At 45.7% G+C, this 26,066-nt stretch overlaps 1 protein-coding gene across 2 annotated transcripts in view; it reads left to right on the forward strand.

Moving 5' to 3' along the window:
- SBNO1 (strawberry notch homolog 1) overlaps positions 1 to 26,066 on the forward strand; it is a 92,926-nt gene that overhangs the window by 21,996 nt on the left and 44,864 nt on the right. For both annotated transcript variants that reach the window (XM_044275697.1, XM_044275698.1), the window contains 11 exons: positions 1,729 to 1,829; positions 8,705 to 8,792; positions 19,242 to 19,402; positions 19,555 to 19,688; positions 20,300 to 20,390; positions 20,493 to 20,654; positions 20,854 to 20,989; positions 21,063 to 21,168; positions 22,185 to 22,338; positions 24,707 to 24,889; positions 25,008 to 25,105. In XM_044275697.1, coding sequence (XP_044131632.1) covers positions 1,729 to 1,829; positions 8,705 to 8,792; positions 19,242 to 19,402; positions 19,555 to 19,688; positions 20,300 to 20,390; positions 20,493 to 20,654; positions 20,854 to 20,989; positions 21,063 to 21,168; positions 22,185 to 22,338; positions 24,707 to 24,889; positions 25,008 to 25,105 — 1,414 coding nt within the window. The remainder of the gene's footprint in view (positions 1 to 1,728; positions 1,830 to 8,704; positions 8,793 to 19,241; positions 19,403 to 19,554; positions 19,689 to 20,299; positions 20,391 to 20,492; positions 20,655 to 20,853; positions 20,990 to 21,062; positions 21,169 to 22,184; positions 22,339 to 24,706; positions 24,890 to 25,007; positions 25,106 to 26,066) is intronic.

A 26,066-nucleotide genomic window follows, 5' to 3' on the forward strand; every position in this document is an offset into this window, starting at 1 on the left:
AGCTGCTGTGTGTGAAGCTGTAACGGAGTTGTCCATGCAGCTGCTTTTTCTATATGCAGTTCATATATCATTCTCTGGGTAGTGAGGAACTTTTACTTTTATCTTTTGCTTTTCCACTGTTATATGGTGAAATAAGGATCCTTTCTTGGTTACATTTTCTGTCACATACTGTAATATCTATGAGAAATATGAAGTACAAGACAGGCAAGGATTGTTTTTATTTTTTTCTATTTGGTGCTTTTTATTTTTATTTCTATCTTATTTTTTATTTTTAAGCAATCTGCCACAGTTATTCAATTGAATGCCATATTCAATGGCTCTAAACTGCGAACGGACACCCCACAGCGTTTATCCAGATACCACAAATGTTGAATTAAGGGTTGCGGGTTGTTTACTGGGGTGCAGAGATGAAGTCATATTGACGGACTCGGTGGTACACCCGCAAGACCAGTTATAAGCTGCAGCTGTCACAAGTTGTCAACTTGAGTAGTGTTAGGCTACTTTCACATTTGCGTTCGGGGCTCCGCTTGTGAGTTCCGTTTGAAGGCTCTCACAAGCGGCCCCGAACGGATCCGTCCAGCCCTAATGCATTCGGAGTGGATCCGGATCCGCTCAGAATGCATCAGTATGGCTCCGTCTGTCGTCAGCTCCGCTCAGCAGGCGGACAGACTTACATTGTAAGTCAATGGGGACGGATCCGTTTGAAGTTGACACAATATGGCTCAATTTTCAAACTGATCCGTCCCCCATTGACACTCAATGTAAAGTCAAAACGGATCCGTTTGCATTATCATGAACAAACGGAATGCAAACGGATCCGTTCTGAACGGATCTAAGAGTTTGCATTATAGGTGCGGATCTGTCTGTGCAGATACCAGACGGGTCCTCACCTAAACGCAGGTGTAAAAGTAGCCTTAGAGAGACAGGGATTTAGTGCATCAGTAATTATTTTGAACCCTTTTCTGCAATTGGCTTTTGTGATCGCGTACAAACTCTTTTAAAGGATAACTGTCATATTTTCATATATGTTGCTGCTGTTGTGGTAATCCATAATCACTAATTATTCTGTTCGCATACCACTTGTTTAAGAAGATTCCATCCATAGCAACTGCTCCTAGCAACTGCTCCTCACAAGACTTCTTTCTGACTATCTTCTCAAGATGGTCGCCGATGCCCTTACCCTGAGGCTAAGACCTCTCTGCCTAACTACCCAGAAATCATTTGTCTCATCTCAGGAACACGCAACCTCCCCCTAACCAATCGGCTTTCTCCAGACTTAAACACGCCCTCTTCCTCTTGAATAGTTGATTGCGAATTTTCTAATCACGAATTGTATTGTGAATATCGGCACTATCCCAGTCCGACGGGAGCGCGCACACAGCGTTTGGGACTGCCCACTACTACGTCCTCAATCTTCTGTATATAGAAGATAGGAGACGCAGGACACCTAGCAACGCTGTCTAGCCGCACCACTGAAATGTCTGGGGGAGGAAAGAACATGCTGAAATTACTAGGTAATTCAATTCCTATACAAAAGTATTAACTAGGGAACTAAAGTAAACTTAGTCAGACCAATCCAATTACATTAAAAATAAGTTTGTTACCCTTTAAGTGTCTAGATAGGGGTTTAATGGCAGTAATTGTATTCTCACAAGGTGTTACGAATGCTGTTTGATATTCATTTGCTCATTTATTTCCTTTGTCTTCACATTCTTTCTGTATTGATAGCTGATCTGATCAACGGAGCAAAGAAAGATATTACTAATAAAGAAGTGACCAGAATATGGATCAATGATGATATTAAAATGAGAAGCTTTTCTCCAACTAATGTAAGTCATTCCAATATCGGAGTGTTCTGTAAAACATAATATTTCTTGGTAGTTGCCTCCCCTAATTAAAGGGGTTATCCAATTTCAAGAAACACACACGTACACGTGCTGGGCCCCTGGTCCCTGCACCGCCGCTGCTGCTTCTCCCTGCAAACGTATATTACCAGTGAGGAGCCTGACACATGGTGGGGGTGGGAGGTTTCTTGAACTTGGATAACCACTTTAAATCACCTCTCCCCCCACTTATAATTTATATATCATTTATCAAAATATAAATTGCAAACTGTGTGCAGAAATCATAGTATCATAGTAGGCGAATACAGATTTCTTGAAAGTACATTGCATAGTAGAACAATAAAACTATAAAGTGAAACCGTGTCTCCATGTCTATAGACATTAAGCTGCCGTTAGTTTATGAAGGAGCACATGTTGGGACTACACTCGAGAAGTGTCACTGGATTCCTGGGGATATGAGTATCCTAAATGATCTGTAGTAATCGCACCATCTGCGCCCAAAAAGGTTCTATAACTAGGCACGACCAGAAGATGTAAAATAGAGGCATTCGGTTGGGAGCATCTCCAGCAGAGGTTCGACACCTCAGCTAACTTTCCACAGTTAATATCAGAAATGAACGCCCTTTTCACTAAATGGAAAACGCACTCCCAATATCACTCCTCGGCCGCATCGCAGCCAAAACGATGTCCCTTCTCCCTTTGAGACCATTTTGGTGACTGTGCCTGCTGCAGCTCTTTGGTCTATGCAATCTGCCTTCGCTAATTGTGTCTGGAATTACATACGACACAGCTTTTCTAATCAGATTTTTACTAGCTCCGGTTGTGAATGGTGGTCTAACCCTCCCTAATACAGGGCCTTCTAAAAAAAATTAGCATATTGTGATAAAGTTCATTATTTTCTGTAATGTACTGATAAACATTAGACTTTCATATATTTTAGATTCATTACACACTAACTGAAGTAGTTCAAGCCTTTTATTGTTTTAATATTGATGATTTTGGCATACAGCTCATGAAAACCCAAAATTCCTATCTCAAAAAATTAGCATATCATGAAAAGGTTCTCTAAACGAGCTATTAACCTAATCATCTGAATCAACTAACTCTAAACACCTGCAAAAGATTCCTGAGGCTTTTAAAAACTCCCAGCCTGGTTCATTACTCAAAACCGCAATCATGGGTAAGACTGCCGACCTGACTGCTGTCCAGAAGGCCATCATTGACACCCTCAAGCAAGAGGGTAAGACACAGAAAGAAATTTCTGAATGAATAGGCTGTTCCCAGAGTGCTGTATCAAGGCACCTCAGTGGGAAGTCTGTGGGAAGGAAAAAGTGTAGCAGAAAACGCTGCACAACGAGAAGAGGTGACCGGACCCTAAGGAAGATTGTGGAGAAGGACCGATTCCAGACCTTGGGGGACCTGCGGAAGCAGTGGACTGAGTCTGGAGTAGAAACATCCAGAGCCACCGTGTACAGGCATGTGCAGGAAATGGGCTACAGGTGCTGCATTCCCCAGGTCAAGCCACTTTTGAACCAGAAACCGCGGCAGAAGCGCCTGACCTGGGCTACAGAGAAGCAGCACTGGACTGTTGCATGTCATTCGGAAATCAAGGTGCCAGAGTCTGGAGGAAGACTGGGGAGAGGGAAATGCCAAAATGCCTGAAGTCCAGTGTCAAGTACCCACAGTCAGTGATGGTCTGGGGTGCCATGTCAGCTGCTGGTGTTGGTCCACTGTGTTTTATCAAGGGCAGGGTCAATGCAGCTAGCTATCAGGAGATTTTGGAGCACTTCATGCTTCCATCTGCTGAAAAGCTTTATGGAGATGAAGATTTCATTTTTCAGCACGACCTGGCACCTGCTCACAGTGCCAAAACCACTGGTAAATGGTTTACTGACCATGGTATTACTGTGCTCAATTGGCCTGCCAACTCTCCTGACCTGAACCCCATAGAGAATCTGTGGGATATTGGGAAGAGAAAGTTGAGAGACGCAAGACCCAACACTCTGGATGAGCTTAAGGCCGCTATCAAAGCATCCTGGGCCTCCATAACACCTCAGCAGTGCCACAGGCTGATTGCCTCCATGCCACGCCGCATTGAAGCAGTCATTTCTGCAAAAGGATTCCCGACCAAGTATTGAGTGCATAACTGAACATAATTATTTGAAGGTTGACTTTTTTTTTTTTTTGTATTAAAAACACTTTTCTTTTATTGGTCGGATGAAATATGCTAATTTTTTTAGATAGGAATTTTGGGTTTTCATGAGCTGTATGCCAAAATCATCAATATTAAAATAATAAAAGGCTTGAACTACTTCAGTTGGTGTGTAATGAATCTAAAATATATGAAAGTCTAATGTTTATCAGTACATTACAGAAAATAATGAACTTTATCACAATATGCTAATTTTTTTAGAAGGACCTGTATTACTTTATTTTACTTGGCAACACATTTGAGGCATGTTACCTCATGGTCCACGCTCCATTTATACAACCAATGGGCCGAGATTGAGAGGCTGTGGCTGGCACCACCTCACCCCAGAACCAGGATTAGATATAATTTAGCTACACTTGGCTCCCCTCTTTCTCTATTACTCCTCATCTTCTGGAAAGTTCTGAGGTGGGGGTGGTTAGACCATGGACTGCTGCAGGGCTCTATCGCCGCCTTGGCCTGAAAGGCCCTCTTTCTGCTCAAATTATGATGTTCGGTGAATTGCAGGCTAAATTCTCCCTTCCACACACTCTCTCTAGAGTTTCAATACCACAGAATTTTCCACTATTCCCTACCCTCACCCCGTTTGACCGCATTTGTACACGGAGCCCCTTTAATAAAGGCCTTATTTCTGATATATAGTATTACAGACCAGCGGCTCAACCTATAAACCTAATGGATGTGGGTGCTCACCTCTCGGTCCACCCAAACCGCACGGTAGACAAAATTAGAAATAGAGGGGCACTCCATATAAGGGAACGGAAGACTGTAGTAAAGATTAGTGTTTAATCTATTATAGACATAGCATCACACAGAATAAAAGACATCCATATAAAATGACATAAAATAACAAATCATAAAATCTATATATAAACTCAAGTCCAAAGATCAGGGTCCTAGAGAAACACTGGATAGTGATAGAGGTTCAAAGGTTCATAGATGTGCACACTCTCCACAATAGGATCAGTCCCAGCAGGTGCAGATCCACCTTAATACAGCTCCAAATAGCAGCGTCAGCAGCATCAAATGGCAGGTATAACACACTCTCCAACTGCAGCTTTCAGTATAGGAGGGCAAAATTGCTTCCAATCCTAGAGGGAGTATCTTTTCGTGTGTTTGTAACAAATGTATCAAAGCGTCTCTTACCCTCTGCCTGGATTCAATGCAATAAGTCGAAGACAGCCGAACACAGCTCAACGCGGCGTCCCACGTGGTATGGAGTCTGAACGTGACGTCTCACGTGACTCCACGGCTGAAGCAGAGGTTGACGTACTTGTTAAATCCTGGTAAGCACCACCTCAATAGGAGATTCGCTGTGCAGATCACCCCGACCGACTGTATTTCTTCTCGTCACTTGTAATTACTTTGGGGGAAATTTACTCACTGTCCTCACAAGCCCAAATGCGTTTCAGGGAATACACCCCTTCCTCAGTGGTAGAGACAGTGAGCATTTGGCAGCATTTTATATCCTCCCAGGAGACCAGCCGTGGGTAGGGCTGTTCTAATTGGGACATCCTAAAAGTCCGGCATGGAATTTCAATAATCAATCTCTCAGGCCAGAGAGATTGATGATTGAAATTCCATGCCGGACTTTTAGGATGTCCCAATTAGAACAGCCCTACCCACGGCTGGTCTCCTGGGAGGATATAAAATGCTGCCAAATGCTCACTGTCTCTACCACTGAGGAAGGGGTGTATTCCCTGAAACGCGTTTGGGCTTGTGAGGACAGTGAGTAAATTTCCCCCAAAGTAATTACAAGTGACCGAGAAGAAATACCGTCGCTCGGGGTGATCTGCACAGCGAATCTCCTATTGAGGTGGTGCTTACCAGGATTTAACAAGTACGTCAACCTCTGCTTCAGCCGTGGAGTCACGTGAGACGTCATGTTCAGACTCCATACCACGTGGGACGCCGCGTTGAGCTGTGTTCGGCTGTCTTCGACTTATTGCATTGAATCCAGGCAGAGGGTAAGAGACGCTTTGATACATTTGTTACAAACACACGAAAAGATACTCCCTCTAGGATTGGAAGCAATTTTGCCCTCCTATACTGAAAGCTGCAGTTGGAGAGTGTGTTATACCTGCCATTTGATGCTGCTGACGCTGCTATTTGGAGCTGTATTAAGGTGGATCTGCACCTGCTGGGACTGATCCTATTGTGGAGAGTGTGCACATCTATGAACCTTTGAACCTCTATCACTATCCAGTGTTTCTCTAGGACCCTGATCTTTGGACTTGAGTTTATATATAGATTTTATGATTTGTTATTTTATGTCATTTTATATGGATGTCTTTTATTCTGTGTGATGCTATGTCTATAATAGATTAAACACTAATCTTTACTACAGTCTTCCGTTCCCTTATATGGAGTGCCCCTCTATTTCCTATTTCTGATATATACCAGATATTATCCTCCTTGGACTTCCCTATGGGTTTTAAGCATCTCTATAATGCAGAAATGGGAGGACTGGCTACAAAGGGAGCTCTTCCCAGAGATTTGGCCAACCATATGGAACAGGGCACATTCTAGTTCCTCTTTCGTAGATTACAGGGAGAACCAATTGAAAATTCTAATGTTCTGGTATTCACTTTTTAATATATACAGTGTCATCCATCCTGTACAGATCACTGCATTTAATGTGATTTTACTGCTGCATATGAGACATCATTTGCCGTTGTTGAATCCGTGTGCAGCAGTTTACGTCTGTTGTGGATAAGGTGTCTCTTTTCGACTCTGAAGAATTACATTAGTAATTTATATCCTTTATCTAATTTGGATTGAAATTTATTTGTGATCCCACTTGGACTCCTACACGTTTCACCCTACATCTTGTGCAAAATATAGACTCCTATATAGATGGGCTAATTATAGTAAAGTTCATGAGCTACTAACAATATAGCGCTAGAATCCCACATGCATGCCACTGAGTGCGGAAAAACAGGAACCACTGCACAGGAGGAAGTGCCCAATATACACAACTCCACCTGTGCCCTTGTATCGAGACCCTGGGCATTAAATGATGCAATAAGTTATTAAAGGGACACTGACAGGCCCGATAACCATAATTAGCTGTACATATCCATGCACAGGTCTTCTAATGTGCATTTAAAACGTATAAGTATCCCCCCTGTCCACATTATGAATACTGCAAACTCGTGTTTTATAACCTGAACTAATCCCTGTTCTTTCTGCCCAAGGGGCGGGGTTTCAGCTTCTCTTGTGCCCAGAGAAGCTGAAACCCCGCCCCTTGGGCAGAAAGAACAGGGATTACTTCAGGTTATAAAACACGAGTTTGCAGTATTCATAATGTGGACAGGGGGGATACTTATGTTTTAAATGCACATTAGAAGACCTGTGCATGGATATGTACAGCTAATTATGGTTATTGGGCCTGTCTGTGTCCCTTTAGTGTCCTAACGTCCAACTTTAATTCCTCCCCTTTTATTTATCTGTATTGTACAATTACTCGATACCTCGCCAAAGAAGCCACATGGCGAAATGCGTAGGGGTCTGAGGGATCACGTCACTATTTTACAGCCTGGTCGGTAGTTACATATATACTGGTATATTGTAATTGGAGACACTATGCAAAGACTGACTACGATTATCTTATTTGGTTACCTTACATATTAAAGTGCATAGTATATTTTATTTGTACTAAGACATAATCATCTATTTGTAGTACTGATGTATAGGTTTATTTTTTTTATTTTTGTATTGATTTGCGGGATTTTATGCATAAATATTATTATATAGATTGTGTGAAATGATTTTTTTTGACTTCTAAGGGAATCTATAGATGTTGCTTTGTAAGCATGTCTCTGCAGGACTGTAGTTGAAGGCGTATTGCTAGGATATGTAATCGGTGTCGGTTACATGTCCTGCTCCTATCCCCAACGTCACCCATGTGTAGAGTGCTCTTGATTCACTGCTATGGAAGTTCAGAAAATAGGCATGCGATTTCGCTTAAAGAGGACCTTTCACTAGTTTAAAAACTAACTATATCAGTGGGCAGAGCGGCGCCCAGGGGTCCCCCTGCACTTACTAGTATGTCTGGACGCGCTCTGTTCGCCCGGTATAGGCTCCGGTGTCTGCAGATCCCTCTTTTGTACTGGGCGGAGTTTTTGTATTAGGTTTGTTTCTTTCTTGCTGCAGCGCTGGCCAATCGTAGCGCACAGCTCATAGCTTGGGACTCCCAGGCTATGAGCTGTGCGCTACGATTGGCCAGCGCTGCAGCAAGGGACAACCCTAATTCAAAAACTCCGCCCAGTACAAAAGAGGGAGCTGCAGACACCGGAGCCTATACCGGGCAAACAGAGCGGTGCCCAGACATACTAGTAAATGCAGTGGGACCTCTGGGCGCCCACTGATATAGTTAGTTTTTAGTTTTTAAACTATTGAAAGGTCCTCTTTAACTGCATTGAGGGAGCACCATGCAAGCACGGAAACCCCCATCCCCCTTTTTCACAGCTATAAGAGTTCTGATAATAGTGGAGCTTGCCCAGCTGCTGTCTATTCACTTCAGGTGCCCTGTTCTGGATAAAGGTGTGGGTCCCAGACGGCGTATCCTACTGATGTGCCATCAATGTCTGAGAAGAGACAACCCCTTTTAAACTGTTAAATTTACACTGTATAACATTTCTTAATTTAGAAAGTGAAAGAGGAGGATGAGCCAGAGGAAGAAGATGAAGAGGAAATGGGGCATGCAGAGACCTATGCAGAATATATGCCGATAAAACGTATGTTGCATGATGTCTGTGAATATATGTACACTGCACCAGCAATGATAATTAACCTTTTAATACAGGAGGTGGGTACAGCCAGCATTAAAATTATCTCTGGTGGCACAGTAGCCAGGCACCTGCTATGCTGGCTGCTTGACTCTGGGGAGGACACTCGGGAGGAGGCTGCTGCCGTTCGCCGAGCACACTAGCTGAGATAGCGCAGCGTTAAATCCTCCTCCTGCTTTAATATTAGCCAGACATTCATTGATGGCAGTGGTGCGGGCAGCTTCAGAGCCCGCTCATTTTATTGGGCTCTGCGGCATCTGTGTCTTAGGAGGGAGGGAATCCCCTCCTCCACTGACTAGCCACTGAACATGGCGGCGCGCGCGCCAAGCGTCATAGTTTCTCATAAGCGAGCAGCGCTGGACGCATTATCAGCCAGGTTAGATGCTGATACCGATAACTTTGAAAATCATGACTATTGGCCGATAATATTGGTTAATCCGATAATCGGTCGATCCCTAAATACAATGTAGTTTGTATAGTGGTGGCGAGTTCTATTTAACCATCAGTTCAGGATGCTTTTTATAATCAACCATAGCTGCCCATACACTGCTCAGCTTGACACCAGTCATACCATTGTGAAAATTGTTGCACATGTATTTCTCATACTTTTTTCCATTGGGGGACACAGACCATGGGTATAGCTTAGAGGTATTAGTAGGAGTGACACTATGCAAATACAAAAGAGCTCCTCCTCCTCCTCCTCGGGCTATACCCCCCAAGTCCACCAGGAGAAACTCCGTCTTTGCTTAGTGTGTGGTAAAGGAGGATGACACTCCTTTTTGACTACTCCTTTTTGTTTCTTTTAGATGGGGACGCAGGTCGGCATGGCGCCTTCCTGGCCCCCCATGGAGTGCCCGCCTGCTCCCCCCCATGGGGAGTTGTGTATCTGTCTGGGGTGCTGGGGCAGGAGGACTCACATCTGGAGGCACTTTACTACGGGCATTTTCCCTGCTGGTATCGGCTCCCCTTTTTTCTCATATGCGGCATGTCTGTTTAGAGCGGCACCATCCATCAGCACCCACCAGCGGCGGGCCCCCGCTTCTTCCGGGGGCCTCCGACACCACTGCAGGTGGTACCGTCCACTCTTTAACCCCCGCATAGCCCGTTTTTACATATAGCAGGCAGTGGAGCGCGCACTTTTTTGGCGCCTGGCGCGTCCTGGGGGCGGAGCCTAGTGCTTCGCTACGGCTCCTTCCTCCGCCTGCTGTGAAGCTCCTCACGCTGTGTGGCTGCTCCCTGCTCCTTCTCTGGTATTGTTCTCGGTGCTGTTGCCTGGGTGGTAGGATTTTCAGCTTCTAGCTGCAACTTTTGTTCTCTCTTTATGTGGTTGCCATCATGCCAAAACCTAAGTCTAAGACCTCTTCTCAGACCCCAATGGGGTCCTGTATGGAGTGTCTTTTACCACTTTCTGTTTCTGGTACTTGTGTCTCCTGCCCTGCCCCTAGACAGGATCACCTTTCTCCCCCTGTTCTTGCCCAGCCCCCCCGTTCCTGCGGAGTCTGTGGTTCCCGCTTGGGCATCCGCCATGTCCAGTGCGGCTGCTGATTTGGCCTCAGTCGCCAAGGCAGCCATGTCTTTTATAGAACGGGTGGCAGTTCCCAATCCTGTGGCGCCCGCCACTCCGTCTTCCTGCAGAGGACGCCTGACTACCAAGAGGCAGCGTGAGCAGCAGCATCCCTCCTCGGATGACTCCGCTCCCCCCCCCCCCCCCTCATCTAGAGGCGTGTTCAGACGACTCTCACGCCGCTCCCCCCCCCCATGGAACGGGATTCTCCGCCTAAGCTCTCCACCATGGTGGCGGCTGTCTGTGACACCTTTTAACCACCTCCGGACCGCCTAACGCGCCGATGCGTCCGGAAGGTGGTTGCTTTTCTCCTCCTGGACGCATCGGCGCGTCATCTCGCGAGACGCGAGATTTCCTGTGAACGCGCGCACACAGGCGCGCGCGCTCACAGGAACGGAAGGTAAGCGAGTGGATCTCCAGCCTGCCAGCGGCGATCGCTCGCTGGCAGGCTGGAGATCCGAATTTTTTAACCCCTAACAGGTATATTAGACGCTGTTTTCATAACAGCGTCTAATATACCTCCTACCTGGTCCTCTGGTGGTCCCTTTTGTTAGGATCGACCACCAGAGGACTCAGGTAGGTCAGTACAGTCCCACCAAACACCACACTACACTACACTACACCCCCCCCCCCCCCCCCGGTCACTTATTAACCCCTTATAAACCCCTGATCACCCCATATAAACTCCCTGATCACCCCCCTGTCATTGATCACCCCCCTGTCATTGATCACCGCCCTGTCATTGATCACCCCCCTGTCAGGCTCCGTTCAGACGTCCGCATGATTTTTACGGATCCGATCCATGTATCCATGGATCCGTAAAAATCATGCGGACGTCTGAATGGAGCCTTACAGGGGGGTGATCAATGACAGGCGGGTGATCACCCATATACACTCCCTGATCACCCCCTGTCATTGATCACCGCCCTGTCAGGCTCCATTCAGACGTCCGCATGATTTTTACGGATCCGATCCATGTATCCATGGATCCGTAAAAATCATGCGGACGTCTGAATGGAGCCTTACAGGGGGGTGATCACCCATATACACTCCCTGATCACCCCCTGTCATTGATCACCCCCCTGTCAGGCTCCATTCAGACGTCCGCATGATTTTTACGGATCCGATCCATGGATCCGTAAAAATCATGCGGACGTCTGAATGGAGCCTTACAGGGGGGGTGATCAGTGACAGGGGGGTGATCACCCTGATTACCCTGATCACCCCCTGTCATTGATAACCCCCCTGTAAGGCTCCATTCAGACGTCCGCATGCGTTCTGTGGATCCGATCCATGTATCCATGGATCCGTAAAAAATCATGCGGATGTCTGAATGGAGCCTTACAGGGGGGGTGATCAGTGACAGGGGGGTGATCACCCTGATTACCCTGATCACCCCCTGTCATTGATAACCCCCCTGTAAGGCTCCATTCAGACGTCCGCATGCGTTCTGTGGATCCGATCCATGTATCCATGGATCCGTAAAAAATCATGCGGATGTCTGAATGGAGCCTTACAGGGGGGGTGATCAGTGACAGGGGGGTGATCACCCTGATTACCCTGATCACCCCCTGTCATTGATAACCCTCCTGTAAGGCTCCATTCAGACGTCCGCATGCGTTCTGTGGATCCGATCCATGTATCCATGGATCCGTAAAAAATCATGCGGATGTCTGAATGGAGCCTTACAGGGGGGGTGATCAGTGACAGGGGGGTGATTACCCTGATCACCCCCTGTCATTGATAACCCCCCTGTAAGGCTCCATTCAGACGTCCGCATGCGTTTTGTGGATCCGATCCATGTATCCATGGATCCGTAAAAAAATCATGCGGATGTCTGAATGGAGCCTTACAGGGGGGGGTGATCAATGACAGGGGGTGATCAGGGAGTCTATATGGGTGATCACCCCCCTGTCATTGATCACCCCCCTGTCATTGATCACTCCCCCCCTGGTAAGGCTCCATTCAGCCATTTTTTTTGGCACAAGTTAGCGGAAATTTTTTGTTTGTTTTTGTTTTCGTTTTTTCTTACTAAGTCTCATATTCCACTAACTTGTGTCAAAAAATAAAATCTCACATGGACGCACCATACCCCTCACGGAATCCAAATGCGTAAACATTTTTAGACATTTATATTCCAGACTTCTCACGCTTTAGGGCCCCTAAAAAGCCAGGGCAGTATAAATACCCCACATGTGACCCCATTTCGGAAAGAAGACACCCCAAGGTATTCCGTGAGGGGCATATTGAGTCCATGAAAGATTGAAATTTTTGTCCTAAGTTAGCGGAAAGTGAGACTTTGTGAGAAAAAAAACAAAAAAAATCAATATCCGCTAACTTATGCAAAAAAAAAAAAAATTCTAGGAACTCGCCAGGCCCCTCATTGAATACCTCGGGGTGTCTTCTTTCCAAAGTGGGGTCACATGTGGGGTATTTATACTGCCCTGGCTTTTTAGGGGCCCGAAAGTGTGAGAAGAAGTCTGGGATCCAAATGTCTAAAAATGCCCTCCTAAAAGGAATTTTGGCCCCTTTGCGCATCTAGGCTGCAAAAAAGTGTCACACATCTGGTATCGCCGTACTCAGGAGAAGTTGGGGAATGTGTTTTGGGGTGTCATTTTACATATACCCATGCTGGGTGAGAAAAGTATCTTGGTCAAATGCCAACTTTGTATAAAAAAAATGGGAAAAGTTGTCTTTTGCCAAGATATTTCTCTCACCCAGCATGGGTATATGTAAAATGACCCCCCAAAACACATTCCCCAACTTCTCCTGAGTACGGCGATACCAGATGTGTGACACTTTTTTGCAGCCAAGGTGGGCAAAGGGGCACCTTTCAGATTTCGCAGGCCATTTTTTACACATTTTGATTTCAAGGTACTTCTTACACATTTGGGCCCCTAAATTGCCAGGGCAGTATAACTACGCCACAAGTGACCCCATTTTGGAAAGAAGACACCCCAAGGTATTCCGTGGGGGGCACGGCGAGTTCCTAGAATTTTTTATTTTTTGTCACAATTTAGCGGAAAATGATGATTTTTCTTTTTTTTTTCTTTTTTCCTTACAAAGTCTCATATTCCACTAACTTGCGACAAAAAATAAAAAATTCTAGGAACTCGCAGTGCCCCTCACGGAATACCTTGGGGTGTCTTCTTTCCAAAATGGGGTCACTTGTGGCGTAGTTATACTGCCCTGGCAATTTAGGGGCCCAAATATGTGAGAAGAACTTTGCAATCAAAATGTGTAAAAAATGCCCTGCAAAATCCGAAAGGTGCACTTTGGAATATGTGCCCCTTTGCCCACCTTGGCAGCAAAAAAGTGTGACACATCTGGTATCGCCGTACTCAGGAGAAGTTGGGCAATGTGTTTTGGGGTGTCATTTTACATATACCCATGCTGGGTGAGAAAAATATCTTGGTCAAATGCCAACTTTGTATAAAAAAATGGGAAAAGTTGTCTTTTGCCAAGATATTTCTCTCACCCAGCATGGGTATATGTAAAATGACAGCCCAAAACACATTCCCCAACTTCTCCTGAGTACGGCGATACCAGATGTGTGACACTTTTTTGATGCCAAGGTGGGCAAAGGGGCACATATTCCAAAGTGCACCTTTCGGATTTCACCGGTCATTTTTTACAGATTTTGATTGCAAAGTACTTCTCACACATTTGGGCCCCTAAATTGCCAGGGCAGTATAACTACGCCACAAGTGACCCCATTTTGGAAAGAAGACACCCCATGGTATTCCGTGAGGGGCATGGCGAGTTCCTAGAATTTTTTATTTTTTGTCGCAAGTTAGTGGAATATGAGACTTTGTAAGAAAAAAAAAAAAAAAAAAAAATCATCATCATTTTCCGCTAACTTGTGACAAAAAATAAAAAGTTCTATGAACTCACTATGCCCATCAGCGAATACCTTAGGGTGTCTACTTTCCGAAATGGGGTCATTTGTGGGGTTTTTCTACTGTTTGGGCATTGTAGAACCTCAGGAAACATGACAGGTGCTCAGAAAATCAGAGCCGTTTCAAAAAGCGGAAATTCACATTTTTGTACCATAGTTTGTAAATGCTATAACTTTTACCCAAACCATTTTTTTTTTGCCCAAACATTTTTTTTTTATCAAAGACATGTAGAACTATAAATTTAGCGAAAAATTTATATATGGATGTCGTTTTTTTTGCAAAATTTCACAGCTGAAAGTGAAAAATGTCATTTTTTTGCAAAAAAATCGTTACATTTTGATTAATAACAAAAAAAGTAAAAAAAGTAAAAATGTCAGCAGCAATAAAATACCACCAAATGAAAGCTCCATTAGTGAGAAGAAAAGGAGGTAAAATTCATTTGGGTGGTAAGTTGCATGACCGAGCGATAAACGGTGAAAGTAGTGTAGTGCCGAAGTGTAAAAAGTGGCCTGGTCATGAAGGGGGTTTCACCTAGCGGGGCTGAAGTGGTTAATCTCCAAGGGGATTCTCTAGGAGTGAGTTTGCCCTTTTCCCGTCCAAGAAACCAGAGGCTGCTGTGTTTCCTGTCCATAAGGAATTTTCCACGGTCATTTCCAGGGCCTGGGACCGTCCTAATCAAAAGTTTTCTGCCACCAAATGCATAGCTACGCTTTATCCTTTTCCGGCTGACAGTGTGGAGAAGTGGTCTTCTCCCCCTAAGGTGGAAGCCCCGGTGGCCAGGTTAGCCCAAAACACGGCCCTCCCAGTTCTAGACAGCTCCTCTCTGCAGGATGCTGTGGACAGGCGCCTAGATTCTCTTTCCAGGTCCATTTTCTCACTGGCAGGCACATCCCTGCGACCTGTCTTTGCCTCCGCCTGGGTGGCCAGAGCTCTTTCGGTGTAGTTGCAGCGCCATCACAAAGACCTGGCGGAACAGGATGCGTCTGCTGACACTCTGGATTTGGTTCTCCAGATGTCTCGGGCTTCTAAGTTCCTCTGTGAGGCTTCCATGGACGTTGGTTCCCTTTTTGCCCACATTTCAGCCCTCTCGGTCATTCAGCGCTGAGAAGTCTGGTTGAATGTTTGGGACGCCGACGCTTCTTCCAAGTGTTCTCTGGCTAACCTTCCCTTTTGAAGGTTCCAGACTTTTTGGGGCTCAACTTGATGAGTTTATCTCTGCTGCTATTGGGGACAAGAGTACTCCTCTCCCACAACCTAGGACCAAACGCCCCTTTCGGACCAGGTCTTCCGGTTCCAGTCCTTTCGACGCTTCTCTTCTAGCAGGACGTCGTCTGCTTCCTCCGCTGGGGGGTCACAGGACTCCCGCAAGAGGCCCTCCTTCAAGCATCAGCCTTCCTGGCGCCAGTCGGCCCGCCCTGCTGCTCCCAAGCAGTCTTCCGCATGAAGGCGTCCAGGCCGCCGGAACGTTTTTTTTCTCTTCTCGCGTTCCGGGGGATCCGGCCTGAGCCTCGGACCTCCTGATGGCAGTTTCCTCTCTTCTGGACCGGGGTATTATTACCCAGTTCCCCCAGGGGAACAGGGCACAGGTTTCTATTCAAACCTGTTTGTGATCCCAAAGAAGGAAGGGTCGGTGCATCCGATCCTGGACCTAAAACTGCTCAACAAGTTTTTGCGGATGCGGAGGTTTCGAATGGAATCCCTCCGCTCCGTTATTGTTTCTCTTCTTCCAGGGGAGTTCCTCGCGTCTGTGGACATCCAGGACTCCTATCTGCATGTCCCGATCGCAGAATCTCACCAGTGATTCCTGCGCTTCGCCATAGATGGTCGACACTATCGGTTTGTCGCCCTTCCGTTCGGGTTAGCGACGGCCCCTTGGGTCTTTACCAAGATCCTGGCACCGCTCATGGCGCTTCTTCGTACCAGGGGCATTCCTTTGCTGCCCTATCTGGACGATATCATGATAAAGGCCCCCTCTCTTCTGCAGGCCGAGGACAGCGTCCGGATCACTGTTCAGACTCTGGAAAAGTTCGGCTGGCTGATAAATTTCCCAAAGTCTGCTCTCCTTCCTGGGGATGATTTTGGACACCTCGTCCGCCAGAGTATTCCTGCCAGTCTCCAAGTCCTCCCAGGTCCAGGGGGCAGTGTTGCATCTGCTGCACTCCCTGTGCCTCTCCATTCGGGAGTGCATGCGGGTCCTGGGTCTTATGGTAGCCTCTTTCGAGGCTGTTCCATATGCCCAGTTTCACACTCGTTTGTTGCAACAGGAGATCCTTTCCCTCTGGGACGATCGCATCTGCTTGTCTCAGCGGGTTCAGGCAGCTCTCCCTTGGTTGCTGTCCCCGATGAACCTGAGGTCAGGAAGATCCTTCGTCCCGTTCTCCTGGACGATCATCACCACCGGTGCCAGTCTCCTGGGTTGGGGTGGCGTCCTCCAGTCTCGCACGGTTCAGGGGGTTTGGTCGGCGGAGGAATCTCCTACCGATCAACATTCTGGAGCTGAGGGCGATTTTCCACTCCCTCTCCCGTTGGACTCCTCCTTGCGGGCCTCCCGGTGAGGATTCAATCGGACAATGCCACGGCTGTGGCCTACATCAACCATCAGGATGGGACCCGCAGCCGGATGGTGATGCAGGAGGTGATGAGAATTCTGACGTGGGCGGAGTCGCTTGTTCCGGTGTTGTCAGCAGTTTACATTCCAATAGTGGACAGCTGGACAGCAGACTTTCTAAGCCGCAACAAGGTGGATCCAGGCGAGTGGTCTCTGAATCCAGATGTATTCGAGAATCTGCCACAGATGGGGCCGTCCGGATGTGGACTTGATGGCATCCAGGCTCAACAACAAGCTCCCGTTGTTCCTGGCCCGGGATCCAAAGGCGTACGGGGTGGACGCGCTAGTGTCTCCATGGCAGGACTTCAGCCTCCTCTGTCTTCCCTCCGCTTCCTCTACTACCGAAGGTTCTACACAAGATCGAGGCGGAAGGGATTCCGACCGTTCTCATCGCCCCAGAGTGGCCTCGCCGCGCGTGGTTATCAGACGTGGCTCGGATGCTGGCGGACGCCCCATGGCATCTTCCCTACGGAAAGGATGTTCTGTCTCGGGGCCTTCTCTTCCACCGGAATTTACGGTCTCTTCGTTTAACTGCGTGGCTGTTGAAACCGCCATCCTGAAGAAGAGGGGGTTCTCGGATTCAGTGATTAGAACCATGATCAGTGCGAGGAAGCCGGCTTCCTCCCAGATTTACTATCATATCTGGAAGGCCTTCCTGACTCTTTGTAAGAACTCGGGGTTCCCTCCCCTTCGTTTTTCCATCCCGATGGTGCGGTCGTTTCTTCAGTCCGGGCTTGAGATGGGACTGTCGTTGAGTTCCCTGAAAGGTCGGTTTCGGCGCTGGCTGTCTCTCCCCCCCAGAAGTCCCTTACTCTTTTGGGTCCTGTGAAGACTCTTCTTCAGGGGGTGGCACATTCGGTTCCCCCTTTTGCCTCCTTGGGATCTCAATTTGGTCCTGCGTGCTCTGCAGTCGACCCCTTTGAGCCTCTGAGAGAGGTCTCCCTGACTTTTTTTCACCTGGAAGTGGTCTTTCTTGTGGCCATAACTTCCATCAGACGGGTGTCAGACCTGGCCGCTCTTTCTTGCCAGGAGCCTTTTCTGGTTTTTCACCAGGATAAGGTTGTGCTCCGTCCAGTTCCCTCCTTTTTGCCCAAGGTGGTCTCTCCCTTCCACCTTAACGAGGATCTTGTCCTGCCCTCCTTTTGCCCTTCTCCGGCAAACCCCAAGGAACGCGCTCTACATTCCCTGGATGTCGTACGAGCCCTGAAGATATATATCGCGGCTTCCGTCCGCCGTTCAGATTCCATCTTTGTGATTCCCGAGAGACCTCGTAACGGTCTGGCGGCCTCCAAGGTCGCTGTGGCGCGATGGATCCGCTCTGCTATTTACGCGGCTTATCGCGCTCGTGGTAGGGTTCTCCTGGCTCGGATTACCGCTCACTCCACTAGGGCGGTGGGGGCTTCCTGGGCAAGGCGCAATCATGCCTCTGCGTCTCAGCTGTGTAGGGCGGCCACCTGGTCATCCTTGCATACCTTTTTACGAAGTTTTATCAGTTGCATTCACTGGCTTCGGCTGATGCTGTCTTTGGCCGCAGGGTTCTGCAGGCTGTGGTTCCTGTTTGACCATTGGACGTTCCTCCTGGCGGTGCTGATATTTTTTCCCACCCCATGGACTGCTTTCGGACGTCCCATGGTCTGTGTCCCTCAATAAAAAAAAAGTACGAGAAAAGGAGATTTTTTTTTTTTTTTTTTTTTTTTTTTTTTTTGTGAAACTCGCCTGTAAAATCTTTTTCTCTACTTTTCCCTTGGGGGACACAGCTCCCACCCATTCTGCCTGTTGCAGGAGGGGTTTTCAGTTCAGTTTCGGTTTGTGGTTGGACCTCATGGGCTTTGGTCCGATGGCTTCCATTACTTTTTCTTGTCTCCTCCTACTGCTTTTGCAACGCCTGAGTTTCTCCTGGTGGAGTTGGGGGGGGGGGGGGGGGGGTATAGCCCGAGGAGGAGCAGCTCTTTTGTATTTGCATGTACGGCTGTGTCCCCCTACTCGACCTGGAATCTACTGAATTGTTCTGTCTAGATGATGTAATTTAGTAGATCCAACACACTGCATTATGAATCATTATAATAGTAGTAAGCAGAGGTCAAACTAGAAATCACGCTACCCTATGCAGCATATTTCTTGTATTAAACTCACTTGTCTGCAACTAGCCTAATGCCACAGTTTGTGTTCACTTGGTAGCAGCTGAGGAAAATTTAAGACCAGTTAATTCTCCAATTTATTTTGACACAAGTTCAGATTTCTATGACTGTGTAACCTGCTCATTATTTGAGCTCATAAGACCTGAATGTAACCCCCCCCCCCCCCCCCCCCTCTTCCTCTTCCTCTAGTTAAAGTTGGGCTCAGACATCCAGATCCTGTTGTGGAAACCAGTTCCCTGTCAAGTGTGACTCCTGCAGATGTTTGGTTCCAGACCTCGATTCCTGAGGAGACCATTGATAACGGCTGGCTGTCAGCACTGCAGTTAGAAGCAGTCACTTACGCTGCCCAGGTTTGTTTCTCCAGGTCCAGCTCATGTATAAATGTGATGGCTGTTAGCTTATTCTGTAATGTCTCATTTTGTTTGTACTTGTGTCCTGAACCGTAGAGGGCAGCTGAATGTATGAGCTGTTTACTTAAGATTATTATGGTATTACTTTATAGCAACATGAAACCTTCCTTCCTAATGGTGAAAGAGCTGGATTCCTGATTGGGGATGGTGCAGGAGTTGGGAAAGGGAGAACAATTGCTGGAATTATCTTTGAAAACTACTTGTTAAGTAGAAAAAGATCTTTGTGGTGAGTACACAATGACACTACAGACACGTGGTTGAAATGTAATGGGAACAGATTGCACTTGATTATAGTTTATAACCCTCCTATTGAAATGTATAAAAATGCGGAGATAAAAAGGGAAACCCTGGGGACCTCATTGCCGGTTTAATTGGAGTTTCTTTAAATGGTTTGTATCAACTCAAACATTGGGGGCATATGTCTGACAGGTGTGGGTCCCTCCTCTTATCTTTAGAATAGAGCCCTTAAAGTGAAGAAGGGTGCACAGAGCATGTGGGGCCGTCCTCCATCATATGGGAACGCCGAAAATAGCCAAGCGCTGGCTCTATTTCCATCGGCCCCATAGAAGTGAATGTGGCCGTGTTTGCGCGGTGCACTGCTCATTAATTACAATGGGACAGCCGAAAATAGCTAAGCGCGCGGTTTGGGCATTTTTGACGCTTCCATGGGAATGAATGGCGGGCGGTCCTGCATGCGCCCTTCGTTTTGCAGGTTCAGTTCCAAAGATAAATGCAGGTCCCAAAGGTGGGACCTGCACCTGTCAGAACAGGGGGGCATATCCCAGTAACATAGTATAATTCGCTTGGAACTGTATTGTCATTGTTTTTGTTCTGCAGGTTCAGTGTCTCAAATGACTTAAAGTACGATGCTGAAAGAGACTTGAGAGACATTGGAGCTAAAAATATTCAGGTCCACTCTTTAAACAAGGTGCGCTAAACTGTTATATAGAGGTGGTGTTTTTTTTTTGTTTTTTTTTAAGTAAAGGAATAGGAGATTCACTGAATAAACACAATCTGCTTTGTTTTACAGTTTAAATATGGAAAAATTTCATCCAAGCATAATGGTAGTGTGAAGAAAGGGGTTATATTTGCTACATATTCCTCGCTGATTGGAGAAAGCCAGTCTGGAGGGAAATACAAAACTCGCTTAAAGCAGCTTCTTCACTGGTGCGGAGAGGATTTTGATGGTGTTGTATCCTTTTTTCTCAAACACTTCTAGTTTTGTGTTCAAATTCCTTTAGTCCAAGTGGACATGCAGTGAATTTGTATCCAGAACCAAGATCCAAACCAAAAGACAAGCCTGACTCTTCTCTTTAGGATGTAATGCTGGTTTACCTTGATGCTGAAAATGCACTACTTAGATTAGTTTCCTTAATTACTTTTAACTATAGATTGTATTTGATGAATGCCACAAGGCAAAAAATCTATGTCCAGTTGGTTCTTCAAAACCAACAAAAACTGGCTTGGCGGTACTGGAGCTTCAGAACAAGCTGCCTAAAGCCAGAGTTATATATGCTAGTGCCACAGGTATGTAGATTATTTCAGTAAAATCCAGAATATGTAGCTGCCCTCATACTTATGTGGGACTGTTCACTTTTAGGTGCCTCTGAACCAAGAAATATGGCTTATATGAGTCGTCTAGGAATTTGGGGTGACGGTACTCCCTTTAGAGAATTTAATGATTTCATCCAGGCTGTGGAAAGAAGGTATGAATGTATTAAAAAGGGGGAAGGGGGACTTGATGACCTATTTTGCAGTATGTTCTAAAGTGCAGTTGACAATGCATGTAAGTTATTGATAGGCCATTGTGAACTTATCCAAAGTTATTAAATGGGCACTGTTTGTTAACAGTTACAAGACAACTCCCCCAGTGTCTCAGATGGCACAAAATGAAAGATACTTAATACCCTGCCATCTTGTGCTATATACCACTCAGAGCAGTGGTTGGCTGCAGCCTGAAAAAAAAAAAACTCAGGTGAGGACCAGACTTGGAAATGGCATGTGATTAAAGGGGTTGCCTAAATGTTTTAATACTGATGACCTATCCTCAGAATAGGTCGGCAGTATGTAATAGGTGAGGGTTTGACGTCTGGCAACCACTGCCGATCAGCTGTTTGTAGAGACTGAACTGCTCCAGTGAACACTATAGCCTCCTAGCAGCATACCAAGCACAGCACCATCCATTGGGGAAGTTTACTTATAACTCTGACAACCCCTTTAAACGAGTTGTCCCAGCCGTTTTACAGTTTAGGGCAGCTCTAAAGCCCGCCCATCAGTGTCGGTGACGTCACCGGGCTCCCTGTTGGGGGGGAAGCCTCCACCTGGCAGTTCCTATGCAGAGCCCAGTACGTCACTGGGTGTCCTGAAAATACCTCAAATGCTCATATTAGTGGAGTTGCCAGGGTGAAATTAAGGATATGTCCGGATTCGGTTCTGAACCCAGACTACCCCTTTATTAGGGCATATTGATTTCAGGTGGGATGGTCCCCAGCACTGAACCATCCTCCATGAGCAGAAGAGGAAAGTTGCATGGAGCAGTTCTCGCTGGATGACGGCCATTCATTAAAAGGCCTCTGCTCCTCTTGGGGGATATCTGGTTGTCACATGGCAGCTGACTTTTGCCATGGTCAGACAGCAAAATCCCCTGACAGGCGCTTTATCTGTATTTTATAGTCTGTTCAGTGTGTGTATATGTTTTAGAATGCATTAATGTTTATTTCAGGGGTGTTGGTGCCATGGAAATTGTGGCCATGGACATGAAATTGAGGGGCATGTACATTGCAAGACAGCTAAGCTTCACTGGTGTCACCTTCAAAATTGAAGAAGTTCCGCTCTCCCTGGATTATGTCAAAATGTACAACAAGTCTGTTAAACTGGTGGGTGTTCATTTTGATTTTGGCATTGACTATTCTGCAGTATAGCTCCATCCCAATTCACTTCAGTAGGAGCATCACTGCAGTAACCAGCTCCGTCCACTGCAAAAATTGACAGAGCTATCAATATTAAAGGAAACACCCTTTAATCACTGTTGAATTGTCCACTTATTCAGGAACTCTATTCTTAGACTTAAAGGTAGGCAGACTATGTCAGAGCAGCAGGAAATGCTAGCAGAATGCTTGGTGTATAGGGAGAAGAATTACCAGTGGAAAGAGGGAGGTGCTCATGCCGCTCTACAGAGCACTAGTAAGACCTCATTTGGAGTATTGTGCTCAGTACTGGAGACCATATCTCCAGAAGGATATTGATCCTTTGGAGAGAGTTCAGAGAAGAGCTACTAAACTGGTACATGGATTGCAGGATAAAATTTACCAGGGAAGATTAAAGGACCTTAACATGTATAGCTTGGAAGAAAGACGAGACAGAGGGGATATGATGGAAACTTTTAAATACAAAAAAAAGGAATCAACAAGGTAAAAGAGGAGAGAATATTTAAAGGGGTTGTTCTTTTCTGGCCCTTTTGTTTACATGCAATTAAAACAATCTCTGCACCTCCCCCCGCACTGCTAAGGGAGTGAATACAAGAGCTGTCCTGAGTGACATGCCTGCCTGCTGGGAGACTCTGCAGCATGTTGTAAGTGTAGAACTACAAATCCCACCTGTATAATGACACTGCTAATACACACAGGATCTTCCCCTACCTTCTTGTGCAATGCTCTCTAGTATGTCAACTCCAGTGCCCAGCATTGTCTCCTCACTGCCTGCAGAGCTGTGCAGCTTAAAGGGTTAAGAATCCTAGCAGAGAGTAGACGGCAGTGAAGGGGGCGTGACCAGCACAGCGACCTTTTATCAGAGCAGGGAGAGAAGCTAACATCACAGGTCATGTGACCCTCGGTGAAATCTGAGAAACCAGACACTGCAAAGTGAGTTAATTGGAAAGCTGTTACATTTGCTTAGTTAGGAACATTGAACAAAAAAAATAACTTGGACAACCCCTTTAAAAGAAAAACTGCTACAAGAGGACATAGATTTATGGGGCAAAGGTTTAAAAGTAATATCAGGAAGTATTACTTTACTGAGAGAGTAGTGGATGCATGGAATAGCCTTCCTGCAGAAGTGGTAGCTGCAAATACAGTGGAGGAGTTTAAGCATGCATGGGATAGGCATAAGGGCATCCTTCATATAAGATAGGGCCAGGGCTGTCCATGGTATTCAGTATATTGGGCAGACTAGATGGGCCAAATGGTTCTTATCTGCCGACACATTCTATGTTTCTTAGCACCCGCTACTTTTATAGTAAGACCTTGTGTGTGTGTGTGTGTGTATGTATATGTGTGTGTATATATATATATATATATATATATATATATATATATATATATATATATATATATATATATATATATTTTTTACATGTTTAAATAGCGCTGCCATATTTTGCTGCGCTTTACAGACTTTAGCATCACACTGTCCCCAATGGGGCTCACAATCTAAGTTCCCTATCAGTATGTCTTTGGAATGTGGGAGGAAATCCAGGCAAGCATGGAGGGAACATAAAAACTCCATGCAGATGATGTCTAAATCAAACCTAGGACCCCAGTGCTACAATGCAACAGTGCTAACCACTGAGCCACCGTGCTGCCCTTTAAAGAGGACCTTTCATGGGTCCAGATTTTATAAACAAAGTATCAGGATAAGTAGGGCGTAGTGCAGAGATCAAACTGCACTTACAATGTTTTTCTGGGTGCCGCTCTGTGTGCCCCCCGTTGTATTCCCCCCCCCCCCCCCCCCCCCATGCTAATTTTAGCATCTGTACAGAGAGGAGGAGACTGCCCTGTTTCTCAATGGGTCTCCTTCTTCCTGACTGTGAGCTGTTTAGTCTCTGGAGAGCATCACAGCCAGGGAGAAGGTGATTTTTATTTTTTCTCCTCCCTCCCTGGCTGTGACGCTCTCTGCTGCGATTGGACAGCTCACAGCCAGGAACAAGACGTCCATTGAGAAACAGGGCAATCTCCTCCTCCCTGTACTGATGCTAAAAGGGGGCCACAGTGGACGAATGGAGCAGCGCCCTGAAAAATGGTAAGCGCTATTAGATCCCTGCTGTATGCCCTACATACCCGGATACTTAGTTTATAAAGTATGGACCCATGAAAGGTAATCTTTTTAAATTATGACTTGAATTGTTGCCACATTTTATTTTGTAGCCTGAGCATGCAGGTGAAATGGCAGGAAAGCTTCTCTTTCTAAAGAGTGAAATAATTTAACATAGAGATTGCAAGCTAATATTGTTCTTAATTCTGTCTCAAGTGGGTGCTGGCCAGAGAGAGGTTTCAACAAGCTGCAGATCTAATTGATGCCGAGCAGAGGATGAAAAAGTCTATGTGGGGTCAGTTCTGGTCGGCACATCAGAGGTTTTTCAAATACCTCTGCATAGCATCTAAAGTTAGAAGAGTGGTACAGCTAGCCAGAGAAGAAATAAAGAATGGAAAGGTAAGTCGTGTTATTTGTGTGTGAGTTTTTTTTTTTTTTTTTTTTTTTTTTTTTTAAATTAAGGTGTGTGCTTTTGTAATGCCAGAATGAATGCAGTAAATGATTTATTTTATTCCAGTGTGTTGTCATTGGTCTCCAGTCTACTGGAGAGGCAAGAACTCTGGAGGCTTTAGAGGAAGGAGGGGGAGAACTAAATGACTTTGTGTCGACTGCAAAGTAAGATATTGAACTAAATCAACTTCATATACTGTACTTTGGGTTTTTTGATATTGCTATGAGATGTTTTTTTTTTTTTTACAAAGTTATAATTTGCTAAATGTACCACAATTCTTTCTTAAATTGTACCTAAAAGTTGGCATGCATGCTCTGCACCAGTGGGACATTTATCAAGACTCGCGTACCCATACACCAGTCTTGATCTCCCTGTGCTGGCATGAGATGATCCTAATTTACTAAGTGGAAGATTCCTCTTATTGATTGTGTGCATTTCTGCCCTGCCATGTGCCAGATACTGAAGTCTGCGCCAGCTGGAGGCACACCTCCTCATAGGCAAAGCGGCCTTCCACTAATAAGCTGTTTAAAACTGCCTTATTATTCCTTCCTAAACGTTTCATCACTGAGACATTTTCGATTTTACTCCCTGCCTTTCTAGAGCCATAACTTTTAATTTTTTTTTTTTTTTTTTCAGCTCACATAGCCATGAGGGCTTATTTTTGCAGGATACTTTGTACTTTCTAATGGCATAATTTAATATTGCATGCAATGTAGTGGACAGCTGGAAAAAAATCTAATTGTGTGGAAATAAAATATAGCAATTTTACGGGTTTCGTTTCTACTGCGTTATCTTTGTGATTAGTGTGATGTTCACCCCATTCTGTGGGTCAGTACAATTACAGCGATAAAACATTTTAATAGTTTTTCTTGCTTAAAAACTTTCAAATTAAAAAAATAAAAACTTTTTTTAATCACCCCCATAGCTATATTGTGTGTGTAGATAGATACAGTTGTCCATCAAGTTATAATATTGGTTCCAGGACGTTGAGTAATTGTTTTCCAAAGCCCCAAAATGTCATCCAAGATGAGAAAATTAAGATTTGCTGCGGCCAAGAAACGTTCCGTTCCGGAACGGAAGACATCCTGATGCATCCTGAAGGACGGACTGTCTATTCAGAATGCA

This window comes from Bufo gargarizans, chromosome 1 (genome assembly GCF_014858855.1).
Source record: "Bufo gargarizans isolate SCDJY-AF-19 chromosome 1, ASM1485885v1, whole genome shotgun sequence".
Classification (NCBI taxonomy): domain Eukaryota; kingdom Metazoa; phylum Chordata; class Amphibia; order Anura; family Bufonidae; genus Bufo; species Bufo gargarizans.